The sequence below is a fragment of the Malaclemys terrapin genome, chromosome 7 (assembly GCF_027887155.1).
Source record: "Malaclemys terrapin pileata isolate rMalTer1 chromosome 7, rMalTer1.hap1, whole genome shotgun sequence".
Classification (NCBI taxonomy): domain Eukaryota; kingdom Metazoa; phylum Chordata; order Testudines; family Emydidae; genus Malaclemys; species Malaclemys terrapin.
In genome coordinates, this window is record NC_071511.1 from 111712177 (window position 1) to 111734524 (window position 22348).

Below are 22348 nucleotides of genomic sequence, written 5' to 3' on the forward strand. Positions count from 1 at the left end.
TAGGTTGAACGGAAAATGATGGTGATTTCACTCTATTCCATTAAATAAAATGTAATACCATTCAACTTGAATTGGGCCTTTGGCATCCACCCAAACATTGTAATCTCTTGCATAGAAAGAAAAGAAGATATGCTTCATGCATATGTACGAGACAGTGGAATAAAACAGGAGTTGTCGGAAAGTTGCCACAAAAGCTGTATTTAAGAATTGCCAATGAAAGCTTTTCTCTGCTACTGCGGAGACTAATTAAAAATGACAAGATTTGAGAATACATGGCATGTGACGAGAACCTTCTACCTTCCTTCAAACCAGAAAATTAAGTGCCATATCAAACTGAGACTGAAGGACAAGCGAACAGTCTGAGAGTTTAAGGCAGTGTAAAAATCTGCAAGACCTTTTTATAATTCACAAAAAATGGTTTAGCAAGACTACAATTCCCTAAATTAGATAGGACGGAGACCCCAGCTATCATCTTTTTATCATTAACTATTTAGTTAGTTATAACTTTAAGATGGTAGCTTAAAAGGAAGCCATGAATATTCTTATACACTTAAAGTATCATCACACTCACACACACAAAAAAGTCACCAACATTTGCTAAATATGCAGTTAGTGTTCACTTCAGAACACCTGATTAAGGACCAGATCAGCATTGCATAGCTCTAACTCTGTTAGCATTGCCCTTGAGTTCAGTGGGGTTATTCCTGGAAAAAGGTGTGAATAAGAGTGTCAGAACCTGGTCCCAAATTGACAGCTATGTTTACGTATTCTTTAGCGTGCTGCCTATTTTGAACCAGTGAATCACTGCGATAAACGTGCCCTTTATTTGTAAAAGGTATTTTGGGCAAAATATACAGTCCTCATCCAAAAATTGCTCTGCTTACATGCCACAACTGAAGCTTTAAATCCAAATCATTTTTCAAATTACTCAGGCAAAAAAAGGGACAAGCTGAAGTGTCTTCACTGGTGAAAACCACCGGTCTCTCACGCACTGTTAAGTAAAAACAACCAATGTTTGTCATACTTTCCAAAACAAAACAATAATAAATTGCATGGAGCAAAATTTATCCCTGGGCAGACGATAAGCACAAGGTACCACCACCTACATCCCACTTCATTTCTCCACTGAACTTCGCACACAGTGAGTAAATGAAATTGCAGCTTCACAGAGAATTTGGGGGAGAAATGCGTACACCGATACAGAAAGAGTCACCTTCATGTTAAACTCCTAATCAGCCACTTGGTTAAAAAATACAATGCTATCAAAATCTTTGTTACCAAACACTGTAATTACGTACAAATCCACTTGCCCTCGTGTAATACTGTAAGTGAATGAGATTACATATTGCACATTTAGTTAGGGGGGAGGGATAGCTCAGTGGTTTGAGCATTAGCCTGCTAAACCCAGGGTTGTGAGTTCAATCCTTGAGGGGGCCACTTGGGGATCTGGGGCAAAAATCAGTACTTGGTCCTGCTAGTGAAGGCAGGGGGCTGGACTCAATGACCTTTCAAGGTCCCTTCCAGTTCTAGGAGATAGGATATCTCCATTAATTTCTAAATTTCATTTAATGAAACAAACAATGCCATCATAAAAGACATTTTTCTTGTAAGCAACCAAGCCCTTGGTATTATTTGCCAGAATTAGTGCCTGATCCTGCAAACAAGTAACTTTACTCATATGGATAGGCAATAGGCCAGGTTGAGAGTCCTTTTCTCCACTGATGAGTGGCTGATCCCACAAATCATCCCACTGAATACTCACCACTGAGAGTAAGGGACTCACAGCAAGGCCCACTGGGACTTCATGTCAGTAAATTACTCAGGTGCCTAAGGCCTGGTCTACACTGAGGGCGGGGAGGGAAATCAATCTAAGTTACACAACTTCAGCCAGATGAATAACATAGCTGAAGTCGACGTACTTAGATCTACTTACCACGGTGCCTTCACTGCGGTAAGTCGACTGCTGACGCTTCCCCGTCAACTCTGCCACTCGCTCCTGTGGAGTACTGGAGTTGACGGGAGAGCACTTGGCGATCGATTTATCGCGTCTTCACTAGACGTAATAAATCGACCCCTGCTGGATCGATCGCTCCGGAGGTAAGTGTAGACATATCCTAAGTGTTTGCAGGATGGAGCCCTTAGCTTTCTGATTGTTACTGTACTAATATGGGATAGTATGGACAATATAACATGCTTCCACACTCAACATTATTTAGAAAGCTATAGTATATTTTGAGGTCTGAAAGGTCACCTGCACCATCACTACCACCAACCTGCCAAGATCAAGTTGTCAAGTATATAGGCCTTGATCCTTGCAGCTACTTTGCGCAGGTTTAGTGTTATGCTTGAAGTCCACAGGGCTCTGTGGGAATGAGCTTCAAGTTACCTATGGAAAGTTGCAGGCCTCCTACTCTGGACCTCATTCACTTCAAGAGACACACGTTACTTGGCTTGGTTAGCTGAAATTAACCAAAATGCTTTTTAAAAAACCCACAGCTCTCATTTTTAAGGTGGTAGCACGGAGAGGAGATTGAAGTACAAAGACAGGAGGACTTCAATACTAAAACACGATATTAATGATCCAAGAGAGGTATTGGGACATAGATCCTCTCACCAAGGAGTCATTACTTCAAATCAGGTCCAGGTCACTAGAAACCAAATGTTCTCACCACCTGATGGCTGTTTAGTAGCCCATTTGAAAGGAGCTGAGTATCGCTGTCCACTTTTAGTGGACTTGTCGGCATCCCAAAACTCACCATCACAGTTAGTGTAACCCATCCTCCCCCTACCCCCTTTCTCTCTCTCTCCCTGCTGAGAGGTAGGGTCTGGCCAGTGGGGGTGTTTGGAAAATGATCAGGCTTAGCAAAGTGATGATAAAGATGGAATAAGCAAAAGGCAAAGTAGTTAAGCTGTAACCAGAGCATGGCAAACGGTGCAGCTGCCCAGGGTGCAAAGTGGGTTGGGGGACAGAAAAATGACATAAAAGACTGTAGGGGGTAGAGCCCTGCAGTGGGACTGGGATCCCGCTGGTCCCGTAGGACCCACTGCCCTAATAGTGGGAACAGGATAAAAATTCAACCAACAATGCGGGAGCGGGTGGGAGTGGGAATTGTTGGGTGGGATGTGAGCAGGATTAAAAAAAATAATTCCGCGCTGGGCTCTAGTAGGGAGTGCAAATATGCCTACTCGCCCCGGGCATTAAAATGCTTAGTTACAGCACTGGTTTCTACTGTAATTACCGCACACACAAATAATGAAATGATAGAAGTTACAAATTTCATGCATCTACTGACTTTAAAAGGTGGGGCTACATTTTCAGATAGACAAGCACTTTCTCTCTGAATATCAGGCCCCTTTAATGCATCTCCCAGAGGGCACCCAAAAACTGAAGCACCCAAAATCACTCATTACTTTTGAAAGTTTAGCCGTAGCTTCAGAATAGAGCCTGATCCGGCCTTCCCTTGTAAGACAGTTCAGTTTATTTTGGGCTTCTGAACAGCCTAAATGCCATCACCCAACTGATAAATGTTCAATTAAAACAATATTTTCAAACCCTCTTATTCCAAAAAATTTGTAACACGTAGATCTAATCTAAAATAGCACATTTGGTTTCATCTTGGAGAGTTAATTTACATAGCACTTGATGTGTTGTTTTTAAAGTTCCCTTCTATTTACTTTAACATTGCCAATTACCATTTTGTTTACACAACCTACAACATGGGGTCTTACAGAAATCACTATCAAATATAATATAGTGTTTCTTTAGCAACCTCTACTATTGTGTTCTTAGGGCCAGATTCTGATCCTCTTACTCATGCCAAGTAGTACTTTAGTAGTCCATGAGTAATCCCATTGGCACAGGACTATTTGAGAAGTAAACTGCCATGCAGTAGGAACAAAGTGTTAGAACCTGATCTTTAAATATTAAATATTTAAATATTCTATAGTCACATCTTGCCAGTGGTTTTTAGACAAACTGATTTCAACGGGGATTACTACTGAGAGTACAACATGACCCATTACAATCTGTGCTGCACAAGTTTCGTGGCTGTTCTAATCTTGCAGTAATTAAGATATCTGGAATAATATAGATGTATTTCCCCACCTTAGGGTTAAGGCAAACGTACACATTATAGCAACCCAAAAATAAAAGAGAGAGGGGAGAAACCCACTAAACACATCAAAGAACATTTCACTCCTCATAGCACTTCCATGTCTGGATATGGCGACGAAATACTCTACAGCAAGAAGTCTGTATTAACCAAAATAAAAAAATGCACCTGAAACTTGCCAGAGATCACAGAACCGACTATCTGACTGAGGGTTTTATTACTGTTTTGTAAATCAGACCTGCATGGTTGTAGACAGGCATACATATGCTACAAAGCACAGTTTCTTGAGGGCAACATTTCTTATGGGGACTGGCAGGTGTTCTGTTCATCGAGTCTGTTATTACAAACAGGGCTTGTAGCAGGAGGGCATGTGTCACAAAGCCCTTTCTGGGTAATACTAGACATTGGCCCCACAAATTACCGTAGACAGGCTTTAGGTGGTCTGATTGGCAGGCCTGAATTATGTCTCTTTGTGGAGTGTCCAGCGAAGAGAGATGCTGGAGAGATGCTGTGGTGATTCCCGCTACCTTCCGTTGCCGGCAGATGGCAATCGACACACCCAACCCTTTTTTGTTCTGATCTGTGTATTTTTTTTCCAGGCTGGAATTCTTTGGTTCTGGTCCAAGAGAGTTGGTTAGGGAGGTGGTTCTGCATGGTTTGGGAGCTAGTCCATTTGGTAGTCATTCCATTGTACCATATCTGGGATCAGGAAGGAATTCTTCTTAGGGCAGATTTGCCAAGCCTTGTGCTTGATGTGGTACACAAATAAAGGCCAAATTCTACATTTGCAGGTTCTCACTGACAGCAGAGGAAATCCTGAATGCACAGCCCAGGGCAGAATTTGGCTCTAAAAGCCTAATTCTTCTCACTCTCCCACAGGTAGTGCCAAAAATATATATATATATATATATATTTTTACTGTATGAGTGGCTAAGAGCAGCCAAGTCTATGCCACACTATTGTTCTGAAGAGAGGGAAGCTACCATTTGCATACTTTGTGGAAGACAAGAACTGATGACAACACTTTGCACTTGAGTGCTTCCAACAGGAGGCTCTTTAAGTGGTTTCCATGTATTAATGGATTCAAACTCACCAACACCCTTATGAGGAATAGCCCATGATTCCCATTTTACAGATGGGGAAGCTGAATCACCAAATTGTTAAATTACTTGTCTGTGGCACATCTGGGAAGAGGGTCCAGGTCTCATGACTCTCCATTCTGTGCTTTACCATTCTCTCTCGTAAGACCAGAAGTTAAGGGAGATATATACCAGTTTAATATTCCTAGGCACAAAGATCATGAAAACAAGGTGCATTGTAACCATGAGAGGGAAGTTTAAGTCCTAAACTCCAGTAATCCACAAACTTCTTTCTACATACACCTCTACCTCAATATAACACGACCAAGCAGTGCTCCGGGGGGGGGGAGGGAGGGCGCGGGGCTGCGCACTCCGGTGGATTAAAGCAAGTTCGATATAACGCGGTTTCATCTATAATGCGGTAAGATTTTTTGGCTCCCAAGGAGAGGTGTACTAGCTTTTCAGAAGCACATTTCAGGAGCAAACTGTTGTTTAGACTCTTGGTGAAATAAACAAAGCAGATGAGCTTCCCCAGACATGTACTCCACAGAGAATCATTTGTTCACCTGTGCTTATATCTCAGCACCCTCAGAAAACATAAAATCTTGTCTCAGAGACATGATGCTGATCTGAGACATTCACGGCAGAGGAAAAAGAGGGGTTTGTGCTCACAAGTCAGTTACGGGACTACATCACTGCGCCTGCAAGTTATTCCATCTGTAACAGATAAAATATTGGAGAGCATTCTTCCGTGAATACTACAAAGGCTTACCCTTCAGCATAAAACTACCTTCAGTTTACTTAACTGAGCTAACACAACTGAACCTGCCTTTGAAAAACTTGCCGGGCAGGGGACCGCCCATCTTCTCCTAAAGGTAGGAAATCCTTTGCACTGGCTGCAATGCTGTTCCGTAGGAAGTGATTGGCCAACTGTCACTGCAAAATGAAACTGACTATACTAGAGTGATCCTGAGCTTCTCTTTGCTCTCCTGCCTTTGATGTACCACACTAGTTGGTAACCTGGGCAGTCCGTTCATATGCTGAAATGATGCTACACAAACCTGATCACTGTTTGATCTCTAAAACATTTAGTGGATGAAGGGACTCCATTAGATCCTTTATGGACTTTTTAAAGCATGTTCTCATAGCTTTACAAAACTAGTTTGGATAGGATGGAGCACTGTCATAGCATCTGCAAACTCAACAAACAACAAAGGGCAATAAAGAGAGAAAGTGTGTGAAACCAAAGGTGTGCCCCTAGGGAGTGACATTTGCCCCAATCTTATTTAAAATAAAAGTAAACCACATTTTAATTAAATCCGTGAATGCTGCTGAATTGGGACGTGTTGTAAACACCACTGAGGGCAGAGAAATAATAGGTTAGACATGTGGAGAAAAAAAAATAATGAAAGGAGATTCAGTGCGGACTAATACAGCTGTGGGAAAACAATCCAATGGGAAGAAGATTCTGGGAAAACAGGAATGACCCAGGAGGATTAGGGATAGTTAAACAGGGACAAAACAGATCTTGTACTTTGGGCCTGCATACACAGAAAAAAAATCAGGTCACGGGCCAGGGATGTGCCAGTCCCCCTGTATAGTCCTGCAAAATCATGCAGGAACCTCAGTATATCAGAAAAATTCTAGGCTCGATTCACCCCGGTGATGCAAAGAGGAGCGTCTTGCGTCTGGAACACAACATTCAGCCCCAAGGCAGGTGACAGGGCCTTCCTCACAGGGTTTCACTGGGGAGTGGCACAGGTCTGGGCAGAGCTCCATAGTAAGCCTATTGATGGAGGCTACCCAGAAGATATGCTGGCTCATCTCATCAGCCCTGGTGCCACCCCTTCCCTAGGGATGCCCCACCCACTGTCAACTGCATTGGCTCCACTATGGATTCTAGGCCACCTGGAGGATCAGAATCACTGACTGTTTGCACTGCTGAACCCAGCCCTGGACAGAGTTCCTGCTGTTGGGAATGAACTGGGTCCACTGACTAATGAAAGGAATTCAATAAAGAACATAAAAAATGACTGGAGGGACAAGCTGAGCAGGAGAAAGAACTAAACCTGTTAAAGTTGGTTAGATAATAGCTAAAAGTAAATATAATGACAAGTATCTGGAGGGTGTGAACGCCAAGGAGCAAGAGGAACCGGTTAGGATGGCCATTAGAAGTAAAGAGAATGAGTAAAGGAAAATTTAAGCAGAATAGTCAAGGAAAAATGAGATCTCTCAGACTGTGAGAGTCTCCCATAGGAGGCAGCAAAATCCCCATATCCTGAATCATTTAAATCAATACTGGATAAAGCACTGGAGAATATACAGTAGAATGTACTCCTGTGCTGGGAGGGGAAGGGATGATGACATAATATGTCTTTGCCATATCTAGTTGCTAATGGCCAAATTCACACCCCAGCCACATCTGTGTAAGCCCGTTGACTTCAGTGGAATTGCACCAGTGCAAATGAGAACAGACTTTTACTCAGGCACTTAATTTTAAACATGTCAATAGTCCCAATGAAGTCAGTGAGATGACACGCGTGCTTAAAATTAAGCACATTCATAAGCGTTTGTAGGATTAGGGCCTAAAAGTATCTTATAAGGAAACCTCACCCAGAGCTCTGTCACAAAAGAGAAATTAATTATGAATAAATCAATTGTGCTTATCCTAGAGCCCACAGAGATATCCCTCCTTTATTATTATTATTAGCATTATTGTACTCTTAGTACTTGTGTATATCTGTGTCCTTTCAGGCTGGCATTTCTTCTTTGAATAAGTGTTCTTGTCAGTTTCTTCAAATGTATATGAAAAGACATTACATGAAATAGAAACAGCTGGGTTATTACTACACGAATTCTGCAGCCCTTCCCAGGCTCATCCATCTTTCTTGTTATGTTTTGTCCTTTCAGTTTAACTAGTATCCTTGCAGAATTTCCAAGAAATGCTCTACTATGCTTGTGGGATTTTCTTCTTAAGAATATTTACTTAAATTCTTGCTCCCTGTCTAATCTTTCTGACAAAGCAATGTGCATTTTTAAATCCTTCAAGCAAAATCATTACAAAGATAATCCAGCACAGTGTAATCAAACTGCAGGGTTCTTTATTTTCCTAGACTTTTAATTTAATTTCATATCCTGTGGTCTCCTAAAAAAATATTAGGATATCATCTTTTTATTGTTTAGATCACATGCCTGTATGAAATGAAGAGTGGTTGGTTTTCTTCCCATTCACTGTTATACCATATACAACATTGCTTAATTTTAAATGACTCTCGCAGCGGTAGGTCTCACTTTGATGAGCGGGGATTTTATCCTTAACTCCCCGTTGGCAGTAGTGGAAGCTAAGGGTGTAAAGTCTCCTACCCAGCAATGATAAAAGAGGCTCCATAGACTTTTATGGAGGAAAACAATTTCATAAAAGGGTTTGGTTTTGATTTTTTTTTAAATGCATTCATGGGGCCAGATGTTATCTGGCTTGGGCTTCCAAGAATTCCCATTCACTTCAGTGGGACTACACGTGCTTAAAGTTGGGCACATGGTTAAGTACCTGGCTTTACGCCAGTCTAAATCAGGAGTAACTCCAATGAAGTTAAGGGAGTTACACTAGTGTAAAAGAGTATGAGAAGAGAATCAGCTCCACACTCAGCTGGATAATGTTAACACAGATTGACAAACTAAATGCTGAGTCTGCAGTACATCCTAAAGAACAAATTCAAGCCCCATTCTGGCTCCAGGATCTGCATGCTCTTATACTAGCAAGTCCAGTGCAGGCCTGGAGCCTCGAGTCTTCCATTAAAAACATCCTGCCCTCAGCATCTAGATGTTCTTTATTGGTTAGCATGAACAGAAGTTCATTGGTGGATCTCAGCTACCACAGTAATGCATGGAGATAGATGATCTCCCAAACAGCTAAGCCTCAACTCTTACAGGGCTTAAGATCACTACCAACACTTCATATTGCAGTCAGGAGCAAATAGACTAGAGCAGTCTTTGGAGCAGTGGTGAAGCAATGCTTGCTCCAGGGAGCATGTTAAGTAGAAGAGCCATTATATTCTTCACTAGCTGTAGCTTCTGAGTGGCCTTCAACATGTATGAGCGCAGGGAGATAATGCAATTTCTAGGTGACACAAGCCTGGATCTGGATCAGACAAAGACTTCTGTTCATTTTCTCTATTATTGAGTTATCAGAGTGACTGATCTGATCTCTCTCCCACAAATACATACACTGTAGTTAGGTTGGGGTACCGGTGGAATGATAAAACACAAATTCAGACGGGAAATAAGGTGCAAATTTTTAACGGTGAGGATAATTTACCATGGGAACAACATACCAGGGTTGTGATAGATTCTCCATCACTGGCAATTTTTAAATCAAGGCTGGTTGTTTTTCTAAAAGATATGCTCTAGTTCAGAAGGAATTAATTCAGGGATGTCCCATAGCCTCTGTTATGCAAGAGATTAGACTAGATGATCACAGTGGTCTCTTCTGGCTTTACAATCTATGAACAATGAGTAGGGCCCTACCAAATTCACGGCCATGAAAAAAAACACGTCATGGACTGTGAAATCTGGGCTTTTGTGCTTTTACCCTATACTGTTCAAATTTCACTGGGGGAGACCAGCATTTCAAAAGGGAGTTGCAGGAGGGGTGTCACAAGGTTGTTTTGGGGAGGGTCACGGTATTGCCATCCTTACTTCTGCACTGCTGCTGGCAGCGGCGCTGCCTTCAGAGCTGGGATCCTGGCCGGCAGCCGCCGCTCTCCAGCTCTCCAGCGCAGAAGGAAGGGTGGCAATACCGCGACCCCCCTCCCCCGCAACACAGAAGTCAGAGTAGCAGTACCACAATCCCCCTACAATAACCTTGTGACCCTCCCCAACTCCTTTTCGGGTCAGGACCCCTACAATTACAAGACTGTGAAATTTCTGATTTAAATCGCTGAAATCATGAAATTTATGATTCTTAACATCCTATGACTGTGAAATTGACCAAAACGGACCGTGAATTTGGTAGGGCCCTAACAATGAGTATGTGCCTATGGTCTCAGACGGATACATACTCAGGGCAGCTCCTGCTGCCATGGATACACTATTTTTAATCTGCTAGTTAGATCAAGAGCTAGTGCAAGTACGTCTGTCTGCTCAACCTGGGAATCACCCCCCCCCCCAACTCAAGGTGTTGGCATACCCTCAGAAATCTTTTACCCCAATTCTTTACTCTAATACAGAAAAGCACAATCCTACCACAAACCCACAAATGTCGTTGGTTTCCTGTAAATTCCTTTTTGACTGATTTTTTTTTTTTTTAAGTGAAGATAATTGACTCCCTTTTCAGAACAGGACCATGTGAAGACACCAGTATGGGCATTCTCTCCATAAGTAAAAGATTTATTATTTTCCACTTGAGGAAAATAATCCCATTGGGTTAATGGAGCAGATAAAAGTAACTCTATTCAAGTCACTGTCGTTAATGTTTGCTGCAGAAATTCCCATATACACCAGGACTTAATAGTTTCCAATATATTATCGGGTTAATAACACAACATACTATCACAATGTTAAATAATTTTTACCAGGAAGGCAAACCAAACAAGCGGAGTGGCTATTAGGCCATAGTATGCTAATCATAAAGGCCAATTCCTAAGCCATGTCATATGTCAACAGATCGAGAGAGGAACACAGTCCTAATCGCTTAAAAAAAAAAAGCCCAAATCCTACTCTCTTGGGCAGAACAGAACCTGAAATGCCAGAGGATTCGACATATCAAGAGCAAACTGACAATAGACTGACTCAGTCAATAACTGATCACTCCCCGTAGCCCCCTGTGGATGTGAGCATAAAGCTGAGCAGCGTCAACGTTGTTCTGACTTGTACCTGACATCAGGCAGGCCTCTGCACACCCCCAATAGACAAGAAGTGGAAAACAAACTTAAAGTAGCTTAACGCAAAGTTTGTCTCCTTCCACCTTCCCTGCTCCAAGAACAAGAACGGAATAACCAAGAATGAAGCCCCCTAAGAATACTGTATCAATCTCATTTTATGTAATGGTTTTTGCTGTTACCCACTGGCTCTTTAGCATAATCTTTCTGGGAAGGCCAGAAAACTGATTTTTAATGGTTTTCTTGATTCATCTAAGTTGGAGCATCATGAAAATAGGCTAAACTCTTGAGACAGATTTTTCAAGAAGAAATGGTTATATGCTTTAAAGGGAATTCTCTGGTTTTTAATCCTTTATTTATTTAAAAGTAGACTGTCTCATTCATACTGATTTACTATATTTGAGGCAACAATTTCTATAGTGACTGCCAATTCCATTCTTGGAATTTACTTATTTCTTGGTCTCCACTGGAGAAATCTTCCCCTTCACTCAAAAGAGTTGACCTATTTTGGTTTTATCATGTGTTGATTTCCTGTATTTTTATGGAAACAACTGAGATCTTCCTTACAATAGGTTTATTTTTTGAAAAAATATCACCTCTGATGGACTACAGGACATGAAATCAGATGCTGCACTCAGCTGTAATGGTTTACGAACCTTGCTAAAGTCAAATTACAATAATCATATGCATGTTAATGTTCCATTAGGAGATGAGTTACACGAGTCATTGCCACCAGATATGGTCTGTCACTGCAGTGAATCTCTTTCCTTCTAAACAGGCCCTGTCCACTTCTATTGCCTTTTTTAAAATTCTTGTCCTACAGCTGAGTTCTCAGATACTGAATGTTTGTCATGTATAAGACGTATTGCTAATCTATTGCCAATGAGGACATGCTCTAATCTGTATTGGTATCTTCTGGAAAGGGAAGTTAAAAATATGGCAATTTGAGGACGGGCTCATTTCACATTTTTGTTTTTTATATGGTGACAGAGTGCACCCATTACAAAAACATTATGAGAGCCATAAAAATAGAGCATCCCATTTGGTTAGAGCCATCAAAGGACCTGCTTGGGTGGCATAAGTATATGTTTCTTTTAGTATCGCCGTCATCCCTAAAAAGGAAAAAAAAATCATATTTGTGTTGTGTTTTTAGTGGGTTGTGCATTTTTTGTTTTGTTTTGTTTTTTGCTTTGATTGGGTTTTTGTGTAACCATTCTTTTGAAATCCAATATCTGAGAAAATTAATAGTTTCTCTTCCAAACTGGCCCTTCTTTAAAGCTAATTACCATGATGACCAATTCAGTTATTTCTAAAACTTTTTCACAAGTTTATAAAGAACCTAGTAATATATTTTAGGATTATGTTATCTAAAGAAAACTTCTGTGCACAAATGCAGTACCTTAACCCTTGTCTTTCAGGCTTTGAAATTGTCAAGCTTCAACTAAGTCTACACAATAATTGCTTTGTGTGTGTGTGTGTGTTTTATCAAATTGTTACTACTATACATAAGATTTACTCTTATCATTGGTCTGTATAGGACAAAGCGCTCTTTGAAAGATAGTGGATTCCAAACTAGAACATGCCCTCTAGCAGATCCATTATTATTTTTACAACTTGTATTTCCTATGTAATTTATTGTTCTGGTTATTGTTTTTATTCACTCTCCCTAATATTCTGTAACCACCACCTTTTTTATAATAAAAAATCTTATTCAAGAATACTGTTACAGCCAAACTTTGGCAGCAGGGTTGTTTGTCTATTCAGTATTGCCAATTTGTGTTTTCATTGTAAGTCTTGCAATATTCTGTGTTTGTTGAAAAGCCTCAGTTCATGGAATCGTGCAATTATGTAAGAATCTCAGCATTCTCTCTCTTTCCTTGCAAGTTCCTAGCTCTCATGGTTGAGAACTTCCTGAAAACATGAATCCCAACGGCTCAATACCCAAAGGCAAATAAAATAACCCTAAATTGATTGCTTTCTTTAAAATCTCATTTTTAATTTAATCTCATAATTTTGGGGGAGATGGGATGAGGGGTTACTCAAGATTGTTAAGTACTGGATGCTGGTAATACTAATGTATCCAAAAATCTTTAAAAAGTTCCTATCCCAAACTCTGAAAAGGAGGACAAAAGTGTAATGATTTTCCCATCACACAAGGTGTGTGACGTTTTAAACAGTTAAGACAAAGGCACTATCCAATTTACTCTTCACCCTTTATACCAATTGTCTAAGGGGACTGAAATGAACACAGAAAACAAAAATAATCTGATCTTGGTCATTTACTAGCACAAAGTAGTTTTCACTTTCAGCCAGGATATGAGGATGCTTTTATTTTTTTCAGAGAAAGTTTTCAGAGATATTTAAGAAGAAACATGAAAATATTTATATTAGGTTTTGTGTATTTTTATCTTAAAAAAAAAAATCTGTGAATTTTGAGCCTAAAATCAATGAACGTATGTATATCTTCTGATTTCTCCTTGCCACTATATACCTATGTTCACAGGTGAAAGTAAGCAGGTATGGTCCGGTATTGCATACTGGCAAGAGCTGGTACGCCGTGCCGGACCGGACTGGCTTCCCCAGGCTGGTGATTTAAAGGGCCCGGGGCTCCCCGCAGCAGCCGGAGCCCCTGGCCCCTAATAAATCCCCACGGGAGCCCTGCTGCCACTACCCCGGGGCTCTGGCAATGGGGCTCGGGCGGCGATTTAAAGGGCCGGAGAGCCCCACAGCAGCAGGAGTCCTAGGCCCTTTAAATCGCCACCCGAGACTGGCTGCTGGAACCCCTTAAAATCACCTCTGAGCCACACCCCTGCTCAGGACTCCAGCATACCAGTAAATCCTTTAATTTACTTTCACCCCTGCCTATGTTTAATATGAGCTTGCACTATAACCCTCTGTTTTGCATTTACAGGTTGGATATCTTCTTGATTGAGGTTTACTTAGATAGTTTCAAGTTGTTTTCATTTTGGTAAGGACCGTAGCATACAGTAGAGCTGCAGCACTTGCACTGAGGAAAGAAAGCTCTCTCCCCCCACTATGTTCCCTTTTTGCAAGAGAATTTGGCATCACAATCCATACTCTTATTTCCCGATTTCTTGTGACTCTTGTTATCCATACACAGTAAACTTCCTGGTGGTTCATGCAGTGTAGTTGTAGCCATGTTGGTCCCATATTACCTCACCCACCTGGTCTTCCTAATGTTTTGGCATGCTATATATATTTAGTGTGGCCTATTCTGGGCCCAATCTGCTCACAGTAGGAATTTTGCCTGAACAGGGAAATCAAGATTAGGCTCTTCATGGCAAACTCTGCTCACCTCCAAGCAAACTATGATTTTGCTACTTCAGGGCTTCAATCATAATAATAGAATTTGCCAGAGGAAAAGTTGCTTTTGTGCACATCATGGTTGAATGAGTGTTTAAACAAGTCAGTTTATCAGCTACTCTTTCTGAGATCACTGAAATGGATGCATTATATCAAAACTGAAAGTAATATTCATTTCATTTACTTTAATGGACAAATATAGAGGGGTATTCCCCTCCCCATTATCTTTCATGATAAGTACTTAACCTGGGAGGGAGAGAGAAGTATTAAAAAGAGAGAGATCTGTCCCTTAATGGTACTCACCCTCTAGTCTATTTCCTTGCTGCTTTACAGTCATTGTTTTTTACCTATATCTTGTGTTTTTGAAACATCAAGGCCTCTTTGTTGTGCTTTTATCTTAAGTGTCTGGGCAAGTGTGTATTACATATCCTGGTTTTCCAAAATCATGACACGACTGGATGACTACACTTGTTATTATTTAGCTATCTAGTTTATCTTCATATGCTCCTTACCCTTGGTGTCTGTTCTTTTTCAAATTAATAAAAGATGGTCCAGCGTATCTGTTTTGTTCCTAATTACTTTTTCCTTTTAGTTAAACCTGATATAATTTCTACTGAAACCTCATAAAGCTTGGTAGGTTGTGTAACACACTTGTGTACTGAGAAAAGAAATATGAATCTCAGGAAACTTCACTTTAAAAAATAAAATGAGAGCGAGAGAGAAACAAACCTTCACACTCAAAAACACCATTTAAAATACAGATTTCTGAGTACAGCTTATAACTCAATTATTAATTTACATGATTAATATTGCCTATAAAATCATGAACATTCTGCAAACAGGTCAATTTTTTCTTGCGTTTATTCATTACTTGCAATTATTGAATTAAGGTTTTTTTGTGTGCAAATTGTTTATTCCATGACTTGCGATTTGAGCTGCATTGTTCAGTTATGACTGGTCACATAAGTCACAGTGCATTGGTTCTGTTCATTGTTTGGATGAGTGCAATTCTTTATTATAATCATCAGGTTTCTGGCATGACTGTTTTATACAAACAATGTAAAGTTTGCTTTCCAGGTCAATTTCAGCTTAAAAATCCACTTTCCACTGATGGTTGTGCTCCTATAACAATCACAAAATGAGCTTGCATAAAGGGAGCACAAGCAAAGCCAAAGTAAATGTTCTAAAAACCAATATTTGCTGGAAAATATTTATCTAGCTCTACTTCCAAGTCTTTGACATAGTTCTCCTTACTGGATTTAATGTTGCAGGCTTGTTGAAACCTTGATTTAAAACCATTTTGAAGCCTCGCCCTAGTACTTCAGTGGGAGCAGAATAGGCCCCTTTGCTATAATGTTTTGCTTGTCAGAAAACGTCAAGCCATAGCCATTGATTGAACCTCGCTATTTAGTTTAATTACTTTCTTCATTTCCATCTCTTTGAGCGACTCCCGGGCTGGTGGAGCCCCTGTCATTTTCAGAATGTCCTTATTGTTTCAGGGCAGTGTTGTTGCAGCCACGTTAGTCCCTTGAAAGCTTGGCTCTCTCACCAACAGAAGTTAGTCCAATAAAAGATATTACCTCACCTCCATCATCTCCCCCTATTGTTTCAGCTAATGTAAACCTTCACTCTTGGTAAAACAGCAACCAGTAAAGGCCCGAATCCTGCCAATACTTATGCATGTGCTTAACTGAACTGGAAGTACAGTAAAGAACATACACAAGAGTTTTCAGGAAAAGGGCCAGAGTTTTTGCAAATTCAGTTTCAGATGCAATTACTCTGGAGTTATTTAAGTAATTTTTTTAAAAAGTCTTGGTACTCAGTACAAGCGGGTGTCTCATTCATCTACAATTGCTTCAGAGCACAGATTATTTTTAGGAATATTCTTACTTGTTGCAGTTTGTAATAACATCTTGAAAACCTCAAGACAATCTGTTATGCATCTCTTTCCTTTAGTATTGTGGGGTCATCCAGGCGTACGAGGCTTTTATTTTTTAAAACCCCCTAATGCTATGAAGCATTTGCTTTAAAACTAAACAAAACCACCTCCAACAAATTTCACAAACTTTGCAGCCATGGAACAAAAGACATACGGTAAATTTGGGGGCTACAAACCTAGAAGTTTTACTGCACCTTTAACTTTCAATTCTAGCTAATGGATTTGTTATATAAATTCTTTCAATATTACTGGAACTTCCTTGACGATCAAGGGTAGCAAAAGGCTATGCAGTATATAGCCAAATTTAAAATTCTTGCAATACATTGATTCTAGGGTTGCCAATTTTGATTGGATGTATTCCTGGAGATTTCATCACATAACAATCTTTAATTAAAGATTAATCTTTCATTCCTGGAGACTCCAGGCCAATCCTGGAGAGTTGGCAACCCTAACTGATTCTTTGTAAATGACACACAACTGTATTTCTTAAGAACGTTAATACTGGTGCTTTAAAGTATTACTAAAGATCTTAAATCTGAAAGAGTCTATATTGATGATGCCCAATTATATTCCAAGGGTACTGCAAAAAAAAAAAAAAAAAAAAAGGACCCACAGCCAGCGAGTCTCAACGCCTGGGTCAGCTGACTCATGCTACAAATGGCAGCATCGATGTTCAATTCTGAGGGGAGATGGGACTCAGACCAGGTTCCAGCCCGAGCATCTACACTGCTATTTTTAGACCTGTGGCATGAGCCCTGTGAGTCTGAGTCAATTGACCTGGGCTCTGAGACTTGCTTCCGTGGGTCCTTTATTTTTATTTATTGCCACGTAGACATATCCTAGGCCATACTATAAAAAACCCAGCAGAAAATAAGAATGCTCCAGTTTGAGGTCAGAAAAGAATAATCCACTGATCTATAGCTAGTATTCTTTGAATGTACTATATATATATAGCACATAATTTATTCTGAGGATCTCACGGCTTTACTTTGTAGGTAAATCTCAAAATACCCTTGTGATTTATATAAATGTTGTTATGCAAATCTGACTATTTTGTCTCAGGCGTTCATGTGCTAGTATAATGCTGGGTGGAATAGTTGAAATTATCTCATTTATTACACTAATATTCCTTTATTTGTACTCCTGTAAGAAAACAGGAATTGCCAGACTGGATCAGACTTGAGGTCCAATTCTGGGCCAGTGTCCTGTCTCTGGCAGGGGCCAGTACCAGTTGCTTCAGAGGAAAGTGCACAAAACCCTGCTGTTTATATCACATCTAGAACAGTTTTCTCTAGTAACTGTTTTCAGTATATTGAAGTTTAAGCAATGTTGGATCCACATATTATTTTAACCAATCAAAAAGTCCCTCCACGTGGACTTGTTTCCTTGTAAATCACACCAATCCCACTCTCATTCACCATGAAATGTTCTCTCTGCGTTTTATGCCTCTGTACATAATAAATTTCTGTTGAAATGGTTTCTGTGGAGAGGGGATCCCCAAGGTAAAATTGCTTTAAAATTGTTTAGGTACCAAAGTTTGGGGGCAAATTGGACATAAGGAGAAGGAATGAAATAAGAAGCTTAAACTTTAATTCCTGAGCTGTTTGTCACTGAGATCTCCGGCTGGTGCTGGTGGACTTCTGACAGCATGAACAAATAAATATCCTGTATAATCATCTCAGAAATCCCTTTCTGAGGTTTCTCAGGAAAATCTAATTCCTTAGCCCAATAAATAAAGGTTAACCACCCCTAACTCAATACCACTAAGAATAAGTTATTCTGTAACAATCTAGAGCTTCACAAATTCACTTTATACATAATATAGGGTCTGTTCCTCCAACGGAAGAAAGAGAGAAGAATATCAGAAGGAGATAGAAGTCTATGTCAGAATTGGCTCCACACTAAAGATTTTGCAGTATATTTACCAGAAATCTGAAATAGTCTCACAAAGAGGAATTAACTTTCTATCCCCCTAGAGCAGTGGCACTCGGAATGGCCTGCTGCCTATACACATGTAGTGATCTCAAAAGTAATAATTTTGACTGCCAAGAGATTTGTTTCCCCAAGCCATGTAATGTATAATAATTTTCAACCACCAGGTGGCTCCTCACAGATGTTTTCGCTAGTGTTTTTCCCCCCTCCCCCTTGAGCTCTTAGCCACCAGTGCAATACAATGTCTTGCACACAGGTGTTCACACTGTCCTTACCACACAGAAGAATTCTAATACCATCAGGATTAGACAGTGGAAGGAAGCTACCTCTACATTAAAACACTGGAGACCCATAAAAGTGATGTTTTCAAATTCAAAGGCTCAATTGTGTTATTGGGGGGGGGGACACCACATAAACAATGAAGACTGCTATTGTTGATGGAAACTTCCATTCCCCCCAAGGAAGAAAAAAAAAGGGGGGTGACCATTTGAAATAAGGGTCAGATGGGTTTTCTAGTGGATGGAACCTTCCAAGGAGCGATTTAAATTTCCACAAGTTTAACAGCTAAATTTCCACAAGTTTAACAGCTAAACCCTGCTGCATTATCTCATGAAAGTCCAGCTGAGATCCGTGCCTGCTATATAAACACAGGGCTGAGCCTGAGAATGGGAAAGATGTGCGAGATAATGAAGACATGGGAGTCATTATGTTTTTGGCAAGGGGTTCTTCATTCATCAAACGCAGTGAATGAAAATATTAAATACTGCAAGCCAGGTTAATGAGCTGTTCCGTTATGATCGGCTCAAGATGTGAGAGCATCGCACAGGGTACCCTCCCAGCCAGGCTTAGTAGAAACCTGATCATTCAAACCAGAAAACCACTTCCCCCTCTGAAAACACGCTGTACACATCAGGGTTTTTTTTAAAAGAGTCATCTTCGGCAATGCAGCTAGCTCTGTAGTTCGCCCGGATATTTTTAACGTATATGTTGCATTTTTAAAAGGATGAGCACCAATAATTTTTAGCGAGGGTTTTCGGTTAGCCTCTCTCTACCCCCCTCCCGTCAAGCATCAACCACCTCTCACAAATCTAACCAGATCTGCCTTTCGAACCAGAACGTTCAACAGCAGTTTCATACAATCATCTGTTGGTAACACAGCAAGCAAAGACACAGCCGCCAGTTCAGCTATTCACACACAAAATCCCCTCCGAAACCATGCATTATTTTGCAGATCGAGGTCCCTTTTCATATGCACCGTAGAAGCTCATTACATGTCACCTCGCTCCATTTGCATTTACTCGATTTTCCCCATAAAACTGGACTAGGATAAAAAAAATGATTTAAAATGGACAGTTCCCAGCAACATTATATCACCTGATAATGCCGAATAAGGCAATGGCTGTATTCTGCCAGTCGCACCATACAGAATAAAAGGCTATTTGCATATTTGCTAACCCTTTTGAATGAACGCATCTGCAGTTGACCTTTAACAATAGACTCTGAGATAGCACAATCTGTGGGATCAGATTGGAGAGAAGCGGTGAATATTTGCCCATTATAATCTCTGCGATCTCAAAAATATCCTCCCACGGAACCTCCTCACAGCTGGAGATAAACATTCTTTTGTTTCAAATAAGCATTTTAAACGCAGGTTCAACCACAGGCAACCTCGAGAGGGATCAGGATCAGCACGGGGTCTAAAAATCCAGTGTGCATTTCCCAATTCCTCCGGCTATGCATTGCCTACCACTACCAGGAGGGTAAATGCGACAGGGATGCTCCATCTCCCCTGCTGTTTCTCTCTCTTACCTTCCCTGGCTTTCAGCAAGACAGTATTGGCAACAATATTTTCCAGCTCCATTGACAGGATCAGTCAGCGAAGGTAGCGGCACTGCAGCAGGATGTCAATTGCTATAGGTGCTGCTGATTCTCTGTAGCGACTATCAACCTCCTTCCCCTAGTGCATTATTCCTCCTTATTTTCCCCTCCTGGAGTTTCCTTGAAGGAAGTCACTGCTAGCTCTCCCCTCGCTAATATTTTCTCCCCCTCTCTATTGCTCTGCTACTCCATTCTCCTCCCCCCCGGCTCTCTCTGATGGTTTAATGTTTCAGATGCTGCTGCCTCCCTCGCTCCCTCCCTCCCCGGGGGTGTGGTACTATGAAGCTGGTTTCGCAGCATTGCGCAGACGCCATCCTCAACAGCTGGTTCATTCCTCAGCGCTACGGGGCCGGGAATGCTGGGATTTGTAGGCTGAGCGCCTGCTCTTGGTTTTGGCTTGCACCTTGAGAGGGAGACCTCCATTATGTAAACCCAGAGGACGAGGAGTTGCCAAGGCCGTACAGGGGCTAGGACACGTTACGTCTAACTGTTTTGGGAGGATACAAATGCAGCAGATCATCTGCATAACATAGGCAAGCAACCAACAGCCCAAGCAATTGAGGGGTATGTTTAATCCCCTGCAAAGTATTTCAGAGTTCCTGGAAGTAGGACACTAGTTGTTGCTCGTTGCTTTTCTGGTGGGTGGAAATGAGCGACAGAGGAAAACGGTGGGGAAATCACCATTAACAGGAGACTTCAATCACCCAAGTTCCATGAAATGCTCACATTACTTTGAAAACACTGAAGCTTGGTGGGAAGGCTAGGACACAGCCATGCCCCACGCGTCGTGCAAAAACGCTTGCACACTCTCTGGGTTTTTGCACTAAGTTGTGAATTTACTACCGACGCCTGCGCAATGGAGACAAAGCAAGGCAGTCGTCTATTAGTCTTCTCCTGTGTTTTCTTTATGGTATGCTGCGGGGGAGGTGAGACGGGGAGAAAGATGCTTTGTGCACCATATACTGTTAACGATTGTTTCCAGAGACCCTTGTTGAGTTGCATAAACCGAGCCGCTCAGCTTGGTTTCCTGTAGGTCTCACTTACTTCAGAGGTTACGGTCCCACGAGAAACGCGATTCAAACGGGTAGGGGTTGGGGGCAGGCGCTTCTCTGCTCTCAGTAGTAATTTATAACACTACTTTGTCAGCAGCAGCTGGGCTAGCTCCGGAGTTAATCAGCCACAGCCCCACTGCAGAGTTCAGCTTGTACTGGGGCGCCATCCAGTGGCTCGTGGCAGGCACTGTCTAATGGAGGTACAGTCATCAGCACACGAAGCGAAATCCTGTCCCCATTACAAGCAATGGGAGTTTTGCCATTGACTTTATGAAGGCCAAGATTTCACCCCCTCAGCTTAAAAAAAGTCATAAGGTTTATGAAGCCTCAGGTACTGAGCCCCTACAGCTCCCAGCGACTTGAACTGAAAGTGTGTTCAGTAACTGCAAAAAAGTCAGGCTCTGTTTTTAAAACAAAAGGGTCCTTACCTGTATTAGGAACAACTGCATTACTGACTTTAAAGGACATATGCTTACTGTGGGCCTTTTATAGCTAATGAAAACAGGCTGATCAATTTCACTTTGGGAAGCTTCATTTCAAGTTGGTTAGATGCTCATTTTTCAGCACAGCCACAGAATAGTCAGTTTGCAAACTAGGGAATGTTTATCCAAACATCTTTAAAAACAAACAAAGCTTCCTAACCAGCAGTGGCTTTTTAAATGTTGTTGACATCTTAAAATTGCAGGTTAGCAAGCATAAGGAGATTTTGTCAGTCTGAATGCACTTTTTTCCTCCTTATACAGCCTAACTTCAGGGAGAACCTTGCTTTCAGCTATGTTCACATAAGACCATTAATTTCAGGGGGGCCATATATGTGTAACTGAAAGGAACATTTAGCCCAGGGGAAAATTTTGAAGACTAGACAACTTGAATCCTACCTCTATTCCTGTATTTGAATGTCTGCTATATAGAACAGGTGCCACCTATTAGCATGATTCTGATCTTATTTACACCTGTGTGAATTGAGTAACTCCACAGAAGCCAAGATAATGACAGCCACATAAACAAGATTAGGACCAGACTCATTACATTCAATGAGCCCCCTTCTTATCTGTATTAATTAAATCCTTGTGAAGCAACCCAGATTAAAGTGCTCAGCATCTTCTTGCAACTATGATATAATCATGTCTTCCTATCTTTGTGTGCATGCTGATTA

The 22348-nt window shown here is 41.1% G+C and overlaps 1 protein-coding gene across 2 annotated transcripts in view; it reads right to left on the bottom strand.

Annotated features, from left to right (window-relative positions):
- Window positions 1–20319, bottom strand: part of GRK5 (G protein-coupled receptor kinase 5) — a 233169-nt gene extending 212850 nt beyond the window's left edge. For both annotated transcript variants that reach the window (XM_054035580.1, XM_054035581.1), the window contains exon 1: window positions 20072–20319. In XM_054035580.1, the coding sequence (XP_053891555.1) occupies window positions 20072–20123 (52 nt within the window). In that variant the 5' untranslated portion in view covers window positions 20124–20319. The remainder of the gene's footprint in view (window positions 1–20071) is intronic.
- Window positions 20320–22348: the final 2029 nt, after the last annotated feature.